The following is a 19182-nucleotide window of genomic DNA, read 5'->3' as shown; positions in this document are numbered from 1 at the left end:
AAAGAAAAGAAAGAAAAAGTGTCACATGCCTCATTATTTTAAAAGCAGAACCTGAAGGTCCTCAAATTGTCACCTATTACTACAGTTTTCACTTCAGCTTAAACTAAGTGTTGTTTATTGTGTGTACTGTTTATTGTTTGACAGACAAAATTGTATGTATTATTATAATATGTTTTGAAGTATATGTATGTTGTAGAATGACTAAATATAGTTAATAAATGCATCACTTGTGTAGCTATCATTTTTTTTTTCCTCTTTGGGAATTTCTTTTTTTTAAATTTATTTTTATTGTAAACAAATGGGATATATGTTGTTTCTGTTTGTACATGGAGTAACAGCATACCATTTGCATAATCATACATTTACATATGGTAATGATGTTTGATTCATTCTTTTATTTTTTTCCTTCCCCCCACCTCTCCCTCCCCAATTTTCCCTCTATACAGTCCCTCATTTCTCCATTCTTGCCCCCCTACCCCCCATTATGTGTCATCATCCGCTTATCAGCGAGATCATTCATCCTTTGGTTTTTTGAGATTGGCTTATCTCGCTTAGCATGATATTCTCTAATTTCATCCATTTGCCTGCAAATGCCATAATTTTATTATTTTTTATGGATGAGTAATATTCCATTGTATATATATACCACAGTTTCTTTATCCATTCATCAATTGAAGGACATCTAGGTTGGTTCCACAATCTGGCTATTGTGAATTGAGCAGCTATGAACATTGATGTGGCTGTATCTCTGTAGTATGCTGATTTTAAGTCCTTTGGGTATAGGCCAAGGAGTGGGATAGCTGGGTCAAATGGTGGTTCCATTCCAAGTTTTCTAAGGAATCTCCACACTGCTTTCCAGAGTGGCTGCACTAATTTGCAACCCCACCAGCAATGTATGAGTGTACCTTTCTCCCCACATCCTCACCAACACCTATTGTTGCTTGTGTTCTTGATAATCGCCATTCTAATTGGGGTGAGATGGAATCTTAGTGTAGTTTTGATTTGCATTTCTCTTATTACTAAAGATGTTGAACATTTTTTCATGTGTTTGTTGATTGCTTGTAGATCTTCTGTGAAGCGTCTGTTCATATCCTTAGCCATTTGTTGATTGGGTTATTTGTATTCTTGGTGTAGAGTTTTTTGAGTTCTTTATAGATTCTGGAAATTAGTGCTCTATCTGAAGTATGAGAGGCAAAGATATTCTCCCACTCTTAGGCTCTCTCTTCACATTGCTGATAGTTTCCTTTGCTGAGAGAATCTATCCCAGTTTTTGATTCTTGCTTTTATTTCTTGTGCTATGGGAGTCCTGTTAAGGAAGTCTGATCCTAAGCCAACAAGGTGAAGATTTGGACCTACTTTTTCTTCTATAAGATGCAGGGTCTCTGGTCTGATTTCAAGGTCCTTGATCCATTGTGAGTTGAGTTTTGTGCAGGGTGAGAGATAGGGGTTTAGTTTCATTCTGTTGCATATGGATTTCCAGTTTTCCCAGCACCATTTGTTGAAGAGGCTATCTTTTCTCCATTGCATATTTTTGGCACCTTTGTCTAGTATGAGAAATTTGTATTTATTTGGGTTTGTGTCCATGTCCTCTGTTCTGTATCATTGATCTACCTGTGTATTTTGGTATCAATACCATGCCGTTTTCGTTACTATTGCTTTGTAGTATAGTTGAAGTTCTGGTATTGCAGTACCCCCTGCTTCGCTCTTTCTGCTAAGGATTGCTTTAGCTATTGTGGGTTTCTTATTCTTCCAGATGAATTTCATGATTGCTTGCTCTATTTCTGTAAGGTACATCATTGGGATTTTAATTGGAATTGCATTGAATCTGTATAGCAGCTATCATTTTTATGAGTATAAAACTTAACATCCACTCTTTTAGCATTTTTCAAGAATATCATATACCATCACTAACTAGTCAACATGCTACACAAACTGGTGACTTGTGTGTAAACCAAATAGTTGTGCTTGCACACTGCCGCCCCTTTTTTGTCAAAGAAGTAAACATTTAAAATTGAGAGATTTCACCATAAATTACAGATTTTCAATTTCTCTTGAAAAAAATGAAAAGATCTAGTAGCTTGGGATCCATATTCCTCTTGGAACTGACTAGTCATTGTCACCTTGATATGGTGTATGGAGTATGCTAGTGTCCCTAACCCCAGTCATCTTTTACTCTCCTGTTTCTCTCAATTGCATTTCCTTTCTTGTTTCACAGATATTTGAATATGTAACCCTTGTTTTAAAGGGTGCCTAATTTTTCAGCAGAATTCTGGCTTATTTGTCCATTATTATCTACAATAATCACCTTATGACTTATGAAGAAATATTATGGTATAGTAAGTCACATAAGCATTTTCTAGATAGTGTTTAAAATGGTCACAGTCCTTCTCAAAGAGAAATTAATAAGCAAGCTAGGGATATAGATCAATTGATAGAGTGCTTGCCTCACAAGCACAGGGCCCTGGGTTCAATCCCCAGCACTGAAAAATAAAAGGTAATAAATAATTATCAGGAACCTCATCATGCTTTACAGTGTACTATCTTATTTAATCATAATTCCAAGCAATACATAGTGTTACCATTTTATGTATTAGGAATACAAGGCCAAAGTTGCACAGCCAGTGGGAAGTAAAGCTGGAATTCAAATCCTAGTCTTTTGCAAAGCTCATGTTCTTTTCGCTATAATGTACTGCTTCCCCCTCAGTTCCAAGAATTGTTTAAAGTGCTTAAATTTTATTATTGGTCTCCAACATCTATAGTATACAGACTAGAAAAGCATTTTTATCCTAACATTCTTTGCCCTTTTTTATATCATATCAGAAAAATTGGCATGCACTGGTGTAGTTGTTTGCTTTCCCATTTAGTTGGTTTTACTGCCTCACAGTTAATAAACAAATGAATACAGTATTCTAAGCTGTCTCTATTAGTAAAGGTCTTTTTGTATGTATACTGTTGCTAACCTTTTCCCTTTGCTAAGTATACATTGCCTTCTAAGTGGCAATAGAAGCTTCTACTAAATGTTGATCATGTGCACCTCTAATCAAGAATCCTGGGAGAAATTCTAAAGGGCAGGATGTCTGCCTCTAAAAAAATGTATAATGCTGATTTTTTTAATGTATTAAAAAAAAAAACTGGAAAGAAAGTTATATGACAAATCTACCTAATATCTAAAAGAGTAAACTTAAAAAGGACAAGGAGATACAGAGAAGAGTGATTGTAGAAGGGAGATATCTACAGCTGGTCATCATTTAATTATCTTCAAAGTCCAGCTATGATAAAAAATCATCAGGAAGCAGAGCCCACTCTTAGATTCAAAAGTAATAAAGACATACATCATGTGGTATTAAACCCATAGTGTGGGAGGTCTAGCCTGTTCTTAGATCAGTCTGTGAGACTGAGCACACTGTATGAGTAATAATAATAAAAATAACTTGAACTTCTCACCCATACCAAACACAACTTTTTAATCCAGCTCTGAAGAAATACTTGCCGATACTTAGCAAGTAATTTTACCTCCTCCTTCACAGTTTGCATTTTATAAGCAATGGAATTATAAGTTACTGGATTATGTGTAATTCTCCTTAGTTAGCTCAGGTCATTATTAGAGATCTTAAGATTGCATCTGCCTCTGGTTAATGGTCACATTTTCAGTCTGGTTCACTGTTGTTTTCATTTCATGCCAGAAAAATTGACAAGTGCTAGACATTTCCTGTGCCTTTGCACCGAATTCCTTTCTTTCTCCTTCCCTTTTAGATTCTCTTTGTTACCATTTTATAATCACTGTCAGTATTTACTAAACCTGTCTGTAATGTAGATCATCCCTGCTAAGGACAGGGATGAGTGGGGGGGGTGGGGGTGTTGTTTTTTGTTTTTTAAAGGAATAAGAAACAATCCCATCAGTTTTGTGAAGTGTTGTTTCCTTTTGTAAAAGACAAGTTGTTAATTACTGATTTGATTCTAGATTTGGTTTTTGAAAACATCATTAGTTTTAGACTATTGAAGATCTATTGGTTTATATAATTAAAAGATGTTTTAGAACCTATCCTGCTAATAGGAAAACAGTTGCTGTGCCTGGGGGTACAGATTAGAGGTGAAATTTTTGTTTAACATATGTAAAGAAAAGTCCTGGGCTCCATCTTGAGGACCACTGGGGGGGAAAAAAAAGAAAAGAAAAAAATGCTCTTTTCTAGCACTATCTTGAAAATGTTAATATATTGTTACTGAGTTTGATTGTCTAGATGCTAGGCACAATTGTGAAGTGAGAGAAGTCAGCCTTCTCCCTTCCAGCTCTACCCATTTGCTCCTTAGCATAACTCTCAATCCTTTTCCTCATCTTGACTAATGAAGGTGTTTGTCTCTTTTCCTCATGGTATATTCTGAGATCATGGTTTTGGCTTTAATTATGTTAATAACACTTACCATGAAGTCAGGTGCAGTGGCACACACCTGTAATCCCAGTGACTCAGGAGACCGAGGCAGGAGGATTCCAAGTTCCAGGCCAGCCTCAGCAATTTAGTGAGACCCTGTCTCAAAACAAAAATATAAATAAATAAAATGACTGGAGATGTATGTATCCCTGGGTTTAATCCCCAGTACCAAAACAAAACAAAAACCCAACTGCTTAACCTGAGATCTATGTTCTTAACAATTTTTAAGGGTACATTATTGTTGATTATAGGTACTGTATTGTATATCATGACTCAACTTATTCATCTCACTTGGCTGAAACATTACTCTTTGATTAGCAGTTCCACATTTCCCTTTTCCTTTGGCTCCTGGTAATCACCATTCCTTTCTGATTCTAAGATTTCTACTGTTTTAGATACATCATATGAGTAGAATCATATTGTATTTTTCTGTGTCTGCCTTATTTCACATAACAAAATGTCTTCAAGAGCATCATGTTGTTATATACTATAAAATTTCCTGCTTCTTAGAGACTGAATGAAGTCCATTATATGCATGTATTGAATTTTCTTCATCCATTCATCTGTTAGTGGATGTTTCAAGTTTTTTCCACATCTTGGCTATTACTAATAGTGCTACTGTGAACATTAAATGAAAATGTTAATATCTCTTTTAAGATCCTGATTTTAATTCTTTTGAAAATACCCAGTAGTGGGATTGCTAGATGATATAGTAGTTCTATCTTTAATTTTTTGAAGAACCTCCATCCTGTTTTCAGAATTGACAATACCATTTTGCATTCCTACCAGCAGTATGCAAGGGTTCCAGTTTCTCTACATGAGTGTTTATTTTTTGCCTTTTCCCCCTAATGTAATAGGCATTTCTGACAGACACGAAGTGATGTCTCATTGTGGCTTTGATTTGTATTACCCTAAAAATTACTGTGTAAAACATTTTTTTCATATACCTGTTGACCATTTTTATGTCTTTGGAGAAATGTACATCCAAATACTTAACCCATTTTTAAATCAATTGGTAGGTTTTCTTTTTCTGTTAAATAATAGGTGTTTCTTATTTATTTTTAGAGATTAACCCCTTATTAAATACATAGCTTGCCAATATTTTCTGTTGTTTCATAAGTTGCCTTTTTACTCTACTAATTGTTTTCCTTTGCTGTGCAAAAGCTTTGCAGTTTGTGGGGTCATGTTTTTATGTGTTATTAAGCTCAGGTAGTGTGGTGAAGTGATTGTTGCCTATCCAAGTAATTTCTCCCTTCCACAGTTAGAGAAACTTCCATCACCAAATTATTTTCTTTTGCGTCTTTCTCTCTAAACCTTCCTTGTAGAAATGTGTCAACTTAAGCAGATAAACTATATTCTAATTATGAAAATAGTTAATACTTAAAAATTGCCAATAATTTTTCTTCTAGTGATTTGAACTAGATCTTTATAGTATCTTTCTTTTATATATGCTGTACAATCTGTAGCAAAAATAACTATATGTCATGAGAATGAAAAATTTGAAGTAGCTATTTTTGTTTTGTTTTTATTGTATCACCCTAATGATCTACTCTTCTGTGATTATAAAGAAAATATGTATAACTTAATTTTTATCTGAGATTCTCAGTGATGACTTCATTTTTGTCTTATGTTTCAACAGAAGGAGAATATATTAAAATGTTTATGCGAGGTCGGCCAATTACAATGTTCATTCCTTCTGATGTTGACAACTATGATGACATCAGAACAGAACTTCCTCCTGAGAAGCTCAAACTGGAGTGGGCGTATCCTTTTCTGCCATGTTAGCAAATTTATTTGTTTTGTCTCTAAGGAAAATTGGTTTATCTGATCTATCAGAATTTTCTGTATGCAAAAAAGTAAATATAATAAACATAACAATCACTTCAAAAATTAAAAAGGAAACATTATCCTAATCCTTTCATATATTATATAGTTTACTCTTAACAATTTAAAGCCATTAGAATTAATAGAGAAAAAGCCAGCAGTATTCTGTGAACATCACAGCAGTTACTGGTAGTGTGGTAAAAGAAAGTACTGGACTGGAATTGGAAGACTAGTGTTTGAATTTTGGCTCTACCACTTACCCCTTGTGCATGTTCACTTCTTCACTTATAAAAAGGGTTAATAACCTGTCTCACAGGGCTATTGTCAGAATTTAATAAGAAAACATTGGTTAAGCATTTTGTAAGCTGTGAAATGATGTATGTGGTTATTTTCTTAAGAGCTCAAATTAACAAGGGTGATTCTAATTCCAAAATTAACTTTCCTGCAAGACTGTAGGAAAGTTTTGTTTTTCTAATTTCACCTGGAAGTTCTCTTTTCTTAGAAACTCTTAAGAAACCAAGTGAAGCAGAAAGAAGCTAATAGTGTAAACGCTGCCTTCTACCTTCATTCTGCAGTCCCTTCCCACACCCTTTGAATTCCTTGCATTAGGTGGAAATCAGCTTGAGAAAATGCACCAATTCTGTAATTTGGTACAACTTTTTTTTTTTTTTTTTGGTACTAGGTGTTGAACCCAAGAATGCTCAACCACTGAGTCACATCCCCAGCCCTTTTATTTTTCATTTTGTGTTAGGGTCTTGCTAAAGTTGCTCAGGCTGGTTTTTGAATTTGCAATCCTCCTGCCTCAACCTCCCAAGTCACTGGAATTACAGGCATGGGCCACCACACCAGGCTGAGACAACTTATTTTTAACAAGCATTTTGCCTACCAAACTGGGCCTAACTATCCTTTACTTATCATTTTAGGTCCAGCATTAATGCTGTTTTTCTAGATGAGCCTTCTTTTGTTCCCTCCTGTGTCTCTCTCTCTCCTTCGCTTGTTTTCTCCTAGCATACTGTTAAATTTTCTTTCCGAGTTTGTGATTATATATTTGCTGATTGTGTCTGTCTGCTTCCTTAGAATAAGCTCTAGGGACACAGCCCCATGTTTGCTTTATTCAGAATTGTACAGTACATACAAGGAACTCAATATATATTTGATGAATGAGGAAACTAAGATTAAACATAGTAAAAGACCCAGGTTGTATAATGATAATGGCAAGATGTAAGTTTTCTAATTCTATTCTAGTTCTCTTTTTGTTATACCTTCCCAATTCCCTAAGTAACCTGGAGAAAAATAACTCAACACTTTGACTATTATATTTAAAAACCTTGACTCTATCTTTTAAGATATGGTTATCGAGGAAAGGATTGTCGAGCTAATGTTTACCTTCTTCCTACGGGGGAAATAGTTTACTTCATTGCATCAGTAGTAGTACTATTTAATTATGAGGAAAGAACTCAGCGACACTACCTGGGTCATACAGACTGTGTGAAATGGTTGGTATCATTTAATATTTGTTAATTTTGTTATATCCTCTTTTTTTGTTTGCTTTTTAATTGGGGTTGTATTAAAAATGATTCTTTGTGGAAAATTTATCTCATAAGGTCTTGGACTGTAAAAATATTACTCCTTTTAAATGCATAGGCATATTTTTTATTTGATAAATTTTACTTCTCTAATTAAATTTATTTATTGCACAAGCCATTATTTTCTGACATTTAAAAGCTTGCTTATACTATTATGGCAACTATAGCTAAACTAAAATTAATACATGACTATTAGGATATTATACAGATATTATTGAACTTTTAGAGAAAATTAAAATATTCCCTTTTACACTTGGAGAATAATATATATACAAAATTACTATAACATTTTGATCATAAAGGTTAGAAACAAACAGCCTATTTTTCAGCTAGGGACTAGTGAGATTGTTGTATACTCATAGGTCAGCATGAAGCTGTAGGGAATGAGGAAGCACTTTATGTGTTAATGTGGAAGGATCCCTAAGATATACTCCTGAGTATACTTTTAAAGAGCGGGAGCGCTTTTCTGCACACAACCAACTCCAAGTCCCTGATCCAGCGCGTGGCGAGCTCCAGCCCGCCCACACGCTGCTTCAGAGACCAGGACAGGGCAGCCAGGGACTTCCCAAGCAGCCCAGCTCCCTCGGACGGGAAGTGCCTTTCCAGGCTAGCTTCTCGGAGCAGACCGCCCAGTGAGAGCCTTTCTACACAGAGCCAGCCACAAGTCCCCAAGCCAGCAGAGACCTTGAACCCGCAAGCAGCCTCTGGGACCAGAGCAGGGCAGCCAGAGACCTCTCCAGGTGGCCCTGCCCCCCTGCAGCTCCCAGGCTTTTTCAATGGGGTGATCCAAGATGGCGGAATAGAGGGTGACTGTATCTCCAGTCGCTCCAGAACCCAGGATTCAAGAAGGGGAGGCATTGAGAGACTCGGACTAAAATAGAACCACGGGGTGAGTCTCCCCCACCTGGTGAAGGTCAGGCTGGGCGGCAGGCCCAGATTCGGGCGGCTTATTAGAGTAGGGCAGGGCAGCTAGAGTCTCCCCCAGGCAACCCTGAGCACTCCAGCGGTGCGCTCCTCCCACAGGGCCAGATACTCCAGCTTCGCAGAGCAGGCCCTCCAGTGAGAGCCTTTCCACACAGAGCCAACTCCAAGCCCTGGAACCAGTAGCGGGCTAGGGACAACTTTCTTAGGAAGTACTGCATTATCAAGTTACTCCAAGACTTCAGGCTACTGAAGGCTGGGAGGTGATACTCTGGAAATCTACAGGGACATTATGAGCAAATAGAGGAAATCTGCAATATCAAAGAGTCCCACTGACATCAGACCAATATGAGAAAACAAGGGAAGAAAATGTCCCAAACAAACCTAGATACTATATCAATAAAACTCAATGCCAGCACAGCAGAAGATACGTCAGAAAGGGAGTTCAGAATGTACATGATTAAAACAATCAGGGAAGCAAACGAGGAGATGAAAGAGCAAATGCAGGCATTGAAGGAGGAGATGAAAGAGCAAATGCAGGCATTAAATGATCACGCAGGTGAACAGTTAAAAGAGCAAATACGGGAAGCAAGAGATCATTTCAATAAAGAGTTAGAGATATTGAAAAAAAAACAAACAGAAATCCTTGAAATGAAGGAAGCAATAAACCAAGTTAAAAAGTCCTTAGAAAGCATAACCAATAGGATAGAACACCTGGAAGACAGAACATCAGATATTGAAGACAAAATATTTAATCTTGAAAACAAAGTTGACCAAACAGAAAAGATGGTAAGAAATCATGAACAGAATCTACAAGAATTATGGGATATCATAAAAAGGCCAAATTTAAGAATTATTGGGATTGAGGAAGGCTTAGAGAAACAAACCAAAGGAATGAACAATCTATTCAATGAAATAATATCAGAAAATTTCCCAAATCTGAAGAATGAAATGGAAAACCAAGTACAAGAGGCTTATAGGACTCCAAATATACAAAATTACAACAGACCCACACCAAGGCACATTATTATGAAAATACCTAACATACACAATAAAGACAGAATTTTAAAGGCCGCGAGAGGAAAGAATCACATTACATTCATGGGGAAACCAATAAGAATCTCAGCAGATTTTTCAGTCCAGACCCTAAAAGCTAGAAGGGCCTGGAACAACATTTACCAAGCCCTGAAAGAAAATGGATGCCAACCAAGAATCTTATACCCAGCAAAACTTACTTTCAGATTTGACGATGAAATAAGATCCTTCCATGATAAACAAAAGCTAAAGGAATTTACAAAAAGAAAGCCGGCATTACAAAACATTATCAGCAAAATATTCCATGAGGAAGAGATGAAAAACAACGATGCAAATCAGCAACGGGAGGAACTAGCCTAAAGGAATAACCAAATAAAGGAGAAACCAAATCATGTCAAAAAAACAAAAATGAGTCAAATGACTGGGAATACAAATCATATCACAATAATAACCCTGAATGTTAATGGCCTGAACTCATCAATCAAAAGACATAGACTGGCAGATTGGATTAAAAAGAAAAATCCAACAATATGCTGCCTGCAAGAGACTCATCTCATAGAAAGAGATACCCATAGACTAAAGGTGAAAGGATGGGAAAAAACATACCATGCACACGGACACAGCAAAAAAGCTGGAGTATCCATCCTCATTTCAGATAATGTGGACTTCAAGCCAAAACTAGTCAGAAGGGATAAAGAAGGACATTACAGACTGCTTAAGGGAAGCATAAAGCAGCAAGACATAACAATCATAAATATCTATGCCCCAAACATTGGCTCATCCATGTACGTCAAACAAATCCTTCTCAATTACAGAAATCAAATAGACCACAACACAATAATACTAGGCGATTTTAACACACCTCTCTCACCGCTGGATAGATCGTCCAAACAAAAATTGAATAAAGAAACCATAGATCTCAATAACTCAATCAACAATTTAGACTTAACTGACTTATATAGAATATACCATCCAACAAAGAACAAATACACTTTCTTCTCAGCAGCACATGGATCCTTCTCTAAAATAGACCATGTTTTATGCCACAAAGCTACTGTTAGCAAATACAACCTCTTACTCTATCAGATCATAATGGATTGAAATTAGAAATAAATGACAGAATAAAAAACAGAAACTTCTCCAATACTTGGAGATTAAATAATACACTATTATATGATGAATGGATAACAGAAGACATCAGGAGGGAAATAAAAAAACTTCTTAGAAGTAAACGAGAACAAAGACACATATCAAAACCTCTGGGACACTATGAAAGCAGTACTTAGAGGAAGATTTATTTCATGGGACGCATTCAACAAAAGAAGTAGAAATCAACAAATAAACGACTTAACACTACAGCTCAAAGCCCTAGAAAAAGAAGAGCAGACCAACACCAAAAGTAGTAGAAGACAGGAAATAGTTAAAATCAGAGCTGAAATCAATGAAATTGAAACAAAAGAAACAATTGGAAAAATTAACAAAATAAATAGTTGGTTCTTTGAAAAAATAAACAAAATTGATAAACCCTTAGCCACACTAAAAAAGAGAAAGAGGGAGAAAACTCAAATTACTAAAATTCAGAATGAACAAGGAAATATCACAACAGACACAAGTGAAATACAAAACATAATTAGAAGCTATTTTGAAAATCTCTACTCCAACAAAACAGAAAACCTTGAAGACATCAACAAGTTTCTAGAGGCATATGAATTACCTAAACTGAACGAGCAGGACATACACAACTTAAATAAATCAATTTCAAGCAATGAAATAGAAGAGGTCATCAAAAGCCTACCAAAAAAGAAAAGTCTGGGACCAGATGGGTTCTCAGCCGAGTTCTACAAAACCTTTAAAGAAGAGCTTATTCGAATACTTCTCAAAGTATTCCATAAAATAGAAGAGGAGGGAACCCTCCCAAACTCATTCTATGAAGCCAATATCATCCTGATACATAAACCAGACAGAGACACATCGAGGAAAGAAAATTTCAGACCAATAGCCTTAATGAACATTGACACAAAAATTCTCACCAAAATTTTAGCAAATCGCATACAAAAATGTATTAAAAAGATAGTGCACCACGATCAAGTGGGTTTTATCCCAGGGATGCAAGGTTGGTTCAACATCCGGAAATCAATAAATATCATTCACCGTATCAACAGACTAAAAGTTAAGGATTACATGATTATTTCAATAGATGCAGAAAAAGCATTCAATAAAATACAGCATCCCTTCATGCTCAAAACACTACAAAAAATCGGGGTACTGGGAACATTCCTTAACATTGTAAAGGCCATCTATGCTAAGCCCATGGCCAGTATCATTCTAAATGGTGAAAAACTGAAAGCATTCCCCCTAAAAACTGGAACAAGGCAGGGATGCCCTCTTTCACCACTTCTATTCAACGTTGTCCTTGAAACTCTAGCCAGAGCAATTAGACAAACCAAAGAAATTAAAGGGATACGAATTGGAAAAGAAGAACTCAAACTATCCCTGTTCGCTGATGACATGATTAAATATTTAGAGGAACCTGGAAATTCCACCAGAAAACTCTTAGAACTCATAAGTGAATTCAGTAAAGTAGTAGGTTACAAGATCAATGCTCATAAATCCAATGCATTTTGATACATAAGTGATGAATCTTCAGAAAGAGAAATTAGGAAAACTACCCCATTTATAATAGCCTCGAAAAAAATAAACTACTTGGGAATCAATCTCACAAAAGAGGTGAAAGACCTCTACAATGAGAACTACAGAACACTAAAGAAAGAAATTAAAGAAAACCTTAGAAGATGGAAAGATCTCCCATGTTCTTGGATAGGCAGAATTAATATTGTCAAAATGGCCATACTACCAAAAGTGCTATACAGATTCAATGCAATTCCAATTAAAATCCCAATGATGTACCTTACAGAAATAGAGCAAGCAATCATGAAATTCATCTGGAAGAATAAGAAACCCAGAATAGCTAAAGCAATCCTCAGTAGAAAGAGCAAAGCAGGGGATATCGCAATACCAGATCTTCAACTCTATTACAAAGCAATAGTAACAAAAACAGCATGATATTGGTACCAAAATAGACAGGTAGATCAATGGTACAGAATAGAGGACATGGACACAAACCCAAATAATTACAATTTTCTCATACTAGACAAAGGTGCCAAAAATATGCAATGGAGAAAAGATAGCCTCTTCCACAAATGGTGCTGGGAAAACTGGAAAACCATATGCAAAAGAATGAAATTAAACCCCTCTCACCCTGCACAAAACTCAACTCAAAATGGATCAAGGACCTTGAAATCAGACCAGAGACCCTGCAAATTATAGAAGAAAATGTAGGTCCAAACCTTCAACTTGTTGGCTTAGGATCAGACTTCCTTAACAGGACTCCCACAGCACAAGAAATAAAAGCAAGAATCAACAACTGGGATAGATTCAAACTAAAAAGCTTTCTCTCGGCAAAGGAAACTATCAGTAATGTGAAGAGAGAGCCTACAGAGGGGAGAATATCTTTGCCTCTCATACTTCAGATAGAGCGCTAATTTCCAGAATCTATAAAGAACTCAAAAAACTCTATACCAAGAATACAAATAATCCAATCAACAAATGGGCTAAGGAAATGAACAGACACTTCATAGAAGAAGATGTACAAGCAATCAACAGATATATGAAAAAATGTTCAACATCTCTAGTAATAAGAGAAATGCAAATCAAAACTACCTTAAGATTTCATCTCACCCCAATTAGAATGGCGATTATCAGGAACACAAGCAACAATAGGTGTTGGAGAGGATGTGGGGAAAAAGGTACACTCATACATTGCTGATGGGGTTGCAAATTAGTGCAGCCACTCTGGAAAGCAGTGTGGAGATTCCTCAGAAAGCTTGGAATGGAACCACCATTTGACCCAGCTATCCCACTCCTTGGCCTATACCCAGAGGACTTAAAATCAGCATACTACAGAGATACAGCCACATCAATGTTCATAGCTGCTCAATTCACCATATCCAGATTGTGGAACCAACCTAGATGCCCTTCAGTTAATGAATGGATAAAGAAACTGTGGCATATATATATATACATATACAATGGAATATTACTCGGCCATGAAGAATGATAAAATTATGGCATTTGCAGGCAAATGGATGAAATTGGAGGATATTATGCTAAGTGAGATAAGCCAATCTCAAAAAACTAAAGGATGAATGATCTCGCTGATAAGTGGATGAGGACATATAATGGAGGGTAGAAGGGGTTAGCGTTAGGGTTAGGTTTTGGTTTAGGGATAAGGAGGGTGGTAAGAATGGAGGAAGGAAGGACTGTATAGAGGGAAAAGAGGTGTGGGAGGGGTGGGGGGAAGGGAAAAAAATAACAATGAATCAAACAACATTGCCCTATGTAAATTTATGATTTTTAATAAAAAAAAAGCGGGAGAATGTGTATGTATTCATTTGTGTAAAAACAGAGATTAGAAACTACAGTGATTACATTTAGAGACTTCAGACGATAGGAATAGGAACCAGATAGATGAGATCTTAGCAGTTAGGACAGGTGGAGAAGAGATTTTTCTCAATGTATTTTTTATAGTTTTGATATTTGAATAATGCAAAAATGTATTTCCCAAACCAGAAATTTTAGTTTTAAAAATTTATTTGAAAGGAGAGGATATCTATATTAAATATGACAAAATGTCAATGTTTTAGATTTTTAGTTACTCTTAATATATTTGATCTCAATACCAGATAAAAACTATTTGAATAAGACGAAATGGAATTAAACATTGAGCTGGGCATGGTGACACACACCTGTAATCCCAGCAACTTGGGAAGCTGAGGCAGGAAGATAGCAAGTTCAACCTAGGCTTGGCAGCTTAGTGAGACCCTTTCTCAAAATAAAAAAGGCTGAGATAGCTCAGTGGTAAAGTGTCCTTGGGTTCAATCACCAGGGGAAAATAAAAGAAATATTGATGAACTCTAATCTCCTTAGTAATTAAAGAAAATAAGATACTACTTATACCAAATTATTTTCCAAACACATGCACACACTCTTTTGAGGTGCTGAGGACTATCTAGGGCCTTCCATATGCTAAGCAAGTGCTTCTACTACCACTGAGTTACCTTGCCAGCCCCTTAAAATATATTGTTCTTAATATAAGAAAGTTATAGAACTTTAGGCATGTTTTTCTGTCTTATGACAGTTTGAATCACTATTATTCCAGAAAATAATTAGCAGTACCTTCCAAGAAACAAACAAAACTAGTTTTCAATTGCACTTACCTGTTGTGTAAAGATACAGAACAATTCTAGGCATGGACATGAAGACATTTAAAAAAATTTTTTTGGTAATCAATTGTATGTGTACCATGATGAATTTGAGCACATTTGGTACACTGTTTTCCACTTAAAAATTCTTTGCTCCAAATTTGACTTGAAAAGTTCTTCAAGAACTAATTTAAAAGTTAATGGCATTATGATGCTGACTGTTCTTTTATTTTTTTCCCCTTATAGAAAAGTAGAAATGCCTAAAAGATGAAAGAACTGTTAAGTCAGTAATAGTTTATAAGGGATTATGTGGAAAAATGAAAAAAAAAAGCTTCTGTTTTATTAGATTAAAATTATACCATGCAATACTGCATCTTTAAATAAAACCATATGAATATGTATGACTATACATGTACTAGAAAGAAACTTGAACAAATGAAAACAGTTTAGTTTGTTACCATGCCAAAGTTGTGGATATTTTCTTCAAATTTAATGCTCCATTAATTTGTTAAGCTTAACAAAGAAACATAAATACAGTTGAAAACTTAAAAATCTTTAAATAATTGATGTTTACTTAATTTCCTAAAGAAAATAAAATAGATCAAAGTGATTGTTTATGACAGTAAAACTGAAACATGTTGATAGGTGCCTTTCTGCTGTTTCACATGATTTTTGTATTTAAAATTGTTGTTAATATTACTTTTTTTAGCCTTGCTATTCATCCTGACAAAATTAGGATCGCAACTGGACAGATAGCTGGAGTGGATAAAGATGGAAGGGTAAGCAGCACAGAATTATGCGTTTTATATCTAGTGATAATTGCTGTTTGAATGGAATTGTTTGTAATTTTTTTTAACCACAACTTGTTTTTAAAATTTAACTACTAAAGGATTTCTAGCATAAGTGAAGGAAAAACCTTTAGAACTCTAAGAACATTTAAAAAGACAAAAGAAAATCAAACTGCCAAATGTGTTTTTCTAAATAATAAGTCTTCTATAGGGAAATTATTATAAAAATAGAGTAATGTTCATGTTCGATTTTTGTTTATATAGAATAACTCATCCTTATTTGCCAGAAGGAACTGCAGTTATCCATAGTTGATGGTAGTGCAATTATCCTCTTGACTTTATTTATATGGAGAAGTGATATCATTTAAAGAGTTTTCAGTTACTATGCAATGTTTTCAAATTGGCATATATAACAAATCTCTTCTAAGATCATTAGTGAATGTTGATGATGATTGATAAGCATATGTTTGACCATATTCATGACATTCTGTTGATTCAGTTTGTTTAACGAAAAGGAGTGGGGGGCATTTGAGGGGGAGATTATATGGGGTTGTTTTAAAAGATCCCTTCCAGTTCCATATTCTGTTTGAGGACTACTTGCCTAGGAATTTACTGGACACTGATTTTCTCAGAAATAAAGGTAGTTCTAAAAGCTAAGCATCCAACTGGCACATATCTGTATTTCCACTGCTCTGGAGTCTGAGATGGGAGGATCACTTGAGCTCACAAGTCTATATACCAACCTGGACACAGTGAGACCCTGTCTTAAAAAAAAGAAAGGCAGAGTAATTGACAGTCATTTTCCTGCATTTGAATTGATTTTACCTTTCAGTAGCTGTATAACTTTTATCAAGTTATTTAAATCTCTGTATGTCAGTTTCTTCATCTGTTAAATGGTAATTATGATCACACCTATAGTTTGTAACTTTAAGAATTTGAAATGTTTTAATCCATGTGACATAGAGAACATGTGAAACATAATAAATAGTCAAATTATTTGGCTACTGTTGTCATTCTTGCTGTTTTCCTTAGTTTCGTGACATGGAACAAAGTACCTACTAGAGATTCTTTGGGGGCATGTCTAAATCTGGTATTTTCTTATAGACGTCTCTTCACCCCTTTTACTTTTTGAAGGTGACACCAGTTCTGTGTGGTAGTCATGTGTGTTTGCATCACCTGAATACCGGTTAGTCTTCCTGTTTTGTGTTTTTGCAGCCTCTGCAACCTCATGTCAGAGTGTGGGATTCAGTTAGTCTATCTACGCTGCAAATTATTGGACTTGGAACTTTCGAGCGTGGAGTAGGATGCCTGGATTTTTCAAAAGCAGTAAGTAACACTGTTTAAAAAAGTTAAGCAAAACTAAGAGATAGAACTGAAGATCAGTTTTTTTGTTAACATCCACTGAAAAATGAGATATTAACTATTGCTTTATTAATGTCTAGCATTTTAACCTGAGTACTACATTTGCTTTGGATAGGATCAACATAGGAGACAAGATAGGTGGTGCACGCCTGAAATCCCAACTGCTCAGGAGGCTGAGGCAGGAGGATCTCAAGTCCAAAGCCAGCCTCAGCAAAAGCAAGGTGCTAAAGTGACACCCTGTCTCTAAATAAAATACAAAATAGGGTTGGGGGTGTAGCTCAGTGGTCCAGTGCCCCTGAGTTCAACCCCCAGTACACCCCAAAAAAGAAAAAAGATAGGAGACAAGGGAGTTGGTGCATACCTGTAGTCTTGGGTACTTTGGAGGCTCAGGTAGGAGGATCACAAGTTTTGAGGCCAGCCTCTGCAACTTAGCAAGACTATAAAGTAAAAAGAACTGTCATGTAGCTCAGTGATAGAGGGTCTCTGGGTTTAATCCCCAGTACAACAAACAGAAGATAGGATCAATATACTATACTTAATTAAACTTAATTTTGTTCTGTTCTGAGATAGGATTCTAGTATAGGTGTAGGAAGTGGCTGGAGGAATATATTCACAGCATAGTACATTTTGAAATAGGCAATATGATGTGTGCCTTCACTTCAATTTAAATCATAGAAGAGATCTTATTTTTTTTAAAACTCACATATATGTAACTTGGCCAGTTCTGCAAAATCATTGACTTTTCTTGGTGTCATAATGGAACAAAGAAAACAATCACACCTTTGTATTTCCTAAAATCTTGTGTCTATCAGTCTCTTATGAGCCTGAGGGTAACATAAAAATATTACAAATGTAAGCATTTTCTTTTTTAAAAAAATTAATATGTAGTGATGATTATAAAGTATGCAGAAGACCATCTACATATTAGGTTTTATAGTTTTGCATTTCAAATATAAATACCCCTTAGAATTTTATTGGGTCTCACTTATGCTTCAGAATATATTTATGTATTCATATTATCTCTTTAGTTCTCTGTTGTCAGTAGCTGTATTCCAAGTTATGGGAGTTTTGCGGGACATGGAAGAAGGGACAGTTTTAGAGCAGAAAATAAATCTGAATGAATTTAGGAATTTTGCTAGCTTAAAGTCATTGAATGTCAGGGGGCTAACAAGTCAGAATTAGGAAAATAATTTAGAACAGGAATTAAGAGGACAGAAAGGAAATATTATCATTACTTTCCCCCACCCCCTAGTCTCTATAGCAGGAACTCTTGTCATGTTATTGGTTGCATTGTTATGGTGTTTGAGATGGTCTTGAATAGCTCATACTCTTTTTCTAATCCATATAATGATTTAATACAGACTGAGATAAAGACTAAACTCTGTTCTTCCTTATCTCATTCTTCCTTCACTACAGTGTTTCTCTATTCCAGAGATAGTGCATTATTTCTCTATCTAGAGATGATATGAAGCACATACTACAGATGCTACTAGAAAAAAATTAATATCATCCATAGTTACAAACCTAGAGACTTGAATTATATGAATGAAAATGGATTCAGGAAAACAGTATTTAGTTCTATTTTTATTTACCCATGTGAATATAAGACAGATCACAAAAATTTGAAATTAGAAAACCTTAAAATAGTCACTAATTTTAGTTTATTCCCTCAAAGTATCAGAATTTCATTAATAGAAAATTTTAAAAATTATGTACATTTCTTCCCACTTACTCCATGGGAAAATACCTTGAATATTTTCCAACAGTAAAGAGGAAGCATAAGATGCCAAAGCGATTAGAATATCTTCAGAAAGAATTATTTGTCCCAGTGGCTTAGGAGGCTGAGGCAGGAGGATAGCAAGTTCAAAGATAGCGTCAGCAATGTAGTGATGTCCCTAAGCAACTTAGCAAGGCCTTGTCTCCATTTAAAAAAAAAAAAGGGCTGGGGATGTGACTCAGTGTTTGAGCACCCCAGGTT

General features: G+C 35.5%; 1 protein-coding gene across 4 annotated transcripts in view; it reads left to right on the top strand.

The window, feature by feature from the left end:
• The window catches only part of EML4 (EMAP like 4), a 161357-nt gene that overhangs the window by 96054 nt on the left and 46121 nt on the right, over positions 1-19182 (top strand). For all 4 annotated transcript variants that reach the window (XM_079109760.1, XM_079109761.1, XM_079109759.1 and 1 more), the window contains 4 exons: positions 6067-6190; positions 7598-7747; positions 15764-15833; positions 17058-17168. In XM_079109760.1, the coding sequence (XP_078965886.1) occupies positions 6067-6190; positions 7598-7747; positions 15764-15833; positions 17058-17168 (455 nt within the window). The remainder of the gene's footprint in view (positions 1-6066; positions 6191-7597; positions 7748-15763; positions 15834-17057; positions 17169-19182) is intronic.

The sequence above is a fragment of the Sciurus vulgaris genome (genome assembly GCF_902686455.1).
Source record: "Sciurus vulgaris genome assembly, chromosome: 14".
NCBI classification, from domain to species: domain Eukaryota; kingdom Metazoa; phylum Chordata; class Mammalia; order Rodentia; family Sciuridae; genus Sciurus; species Sciurus vulgaris.
Note: the sequence above shows the minus strand (reverse complement) of the source record. Positions and strands in the feature narration are given on the sequence as shown.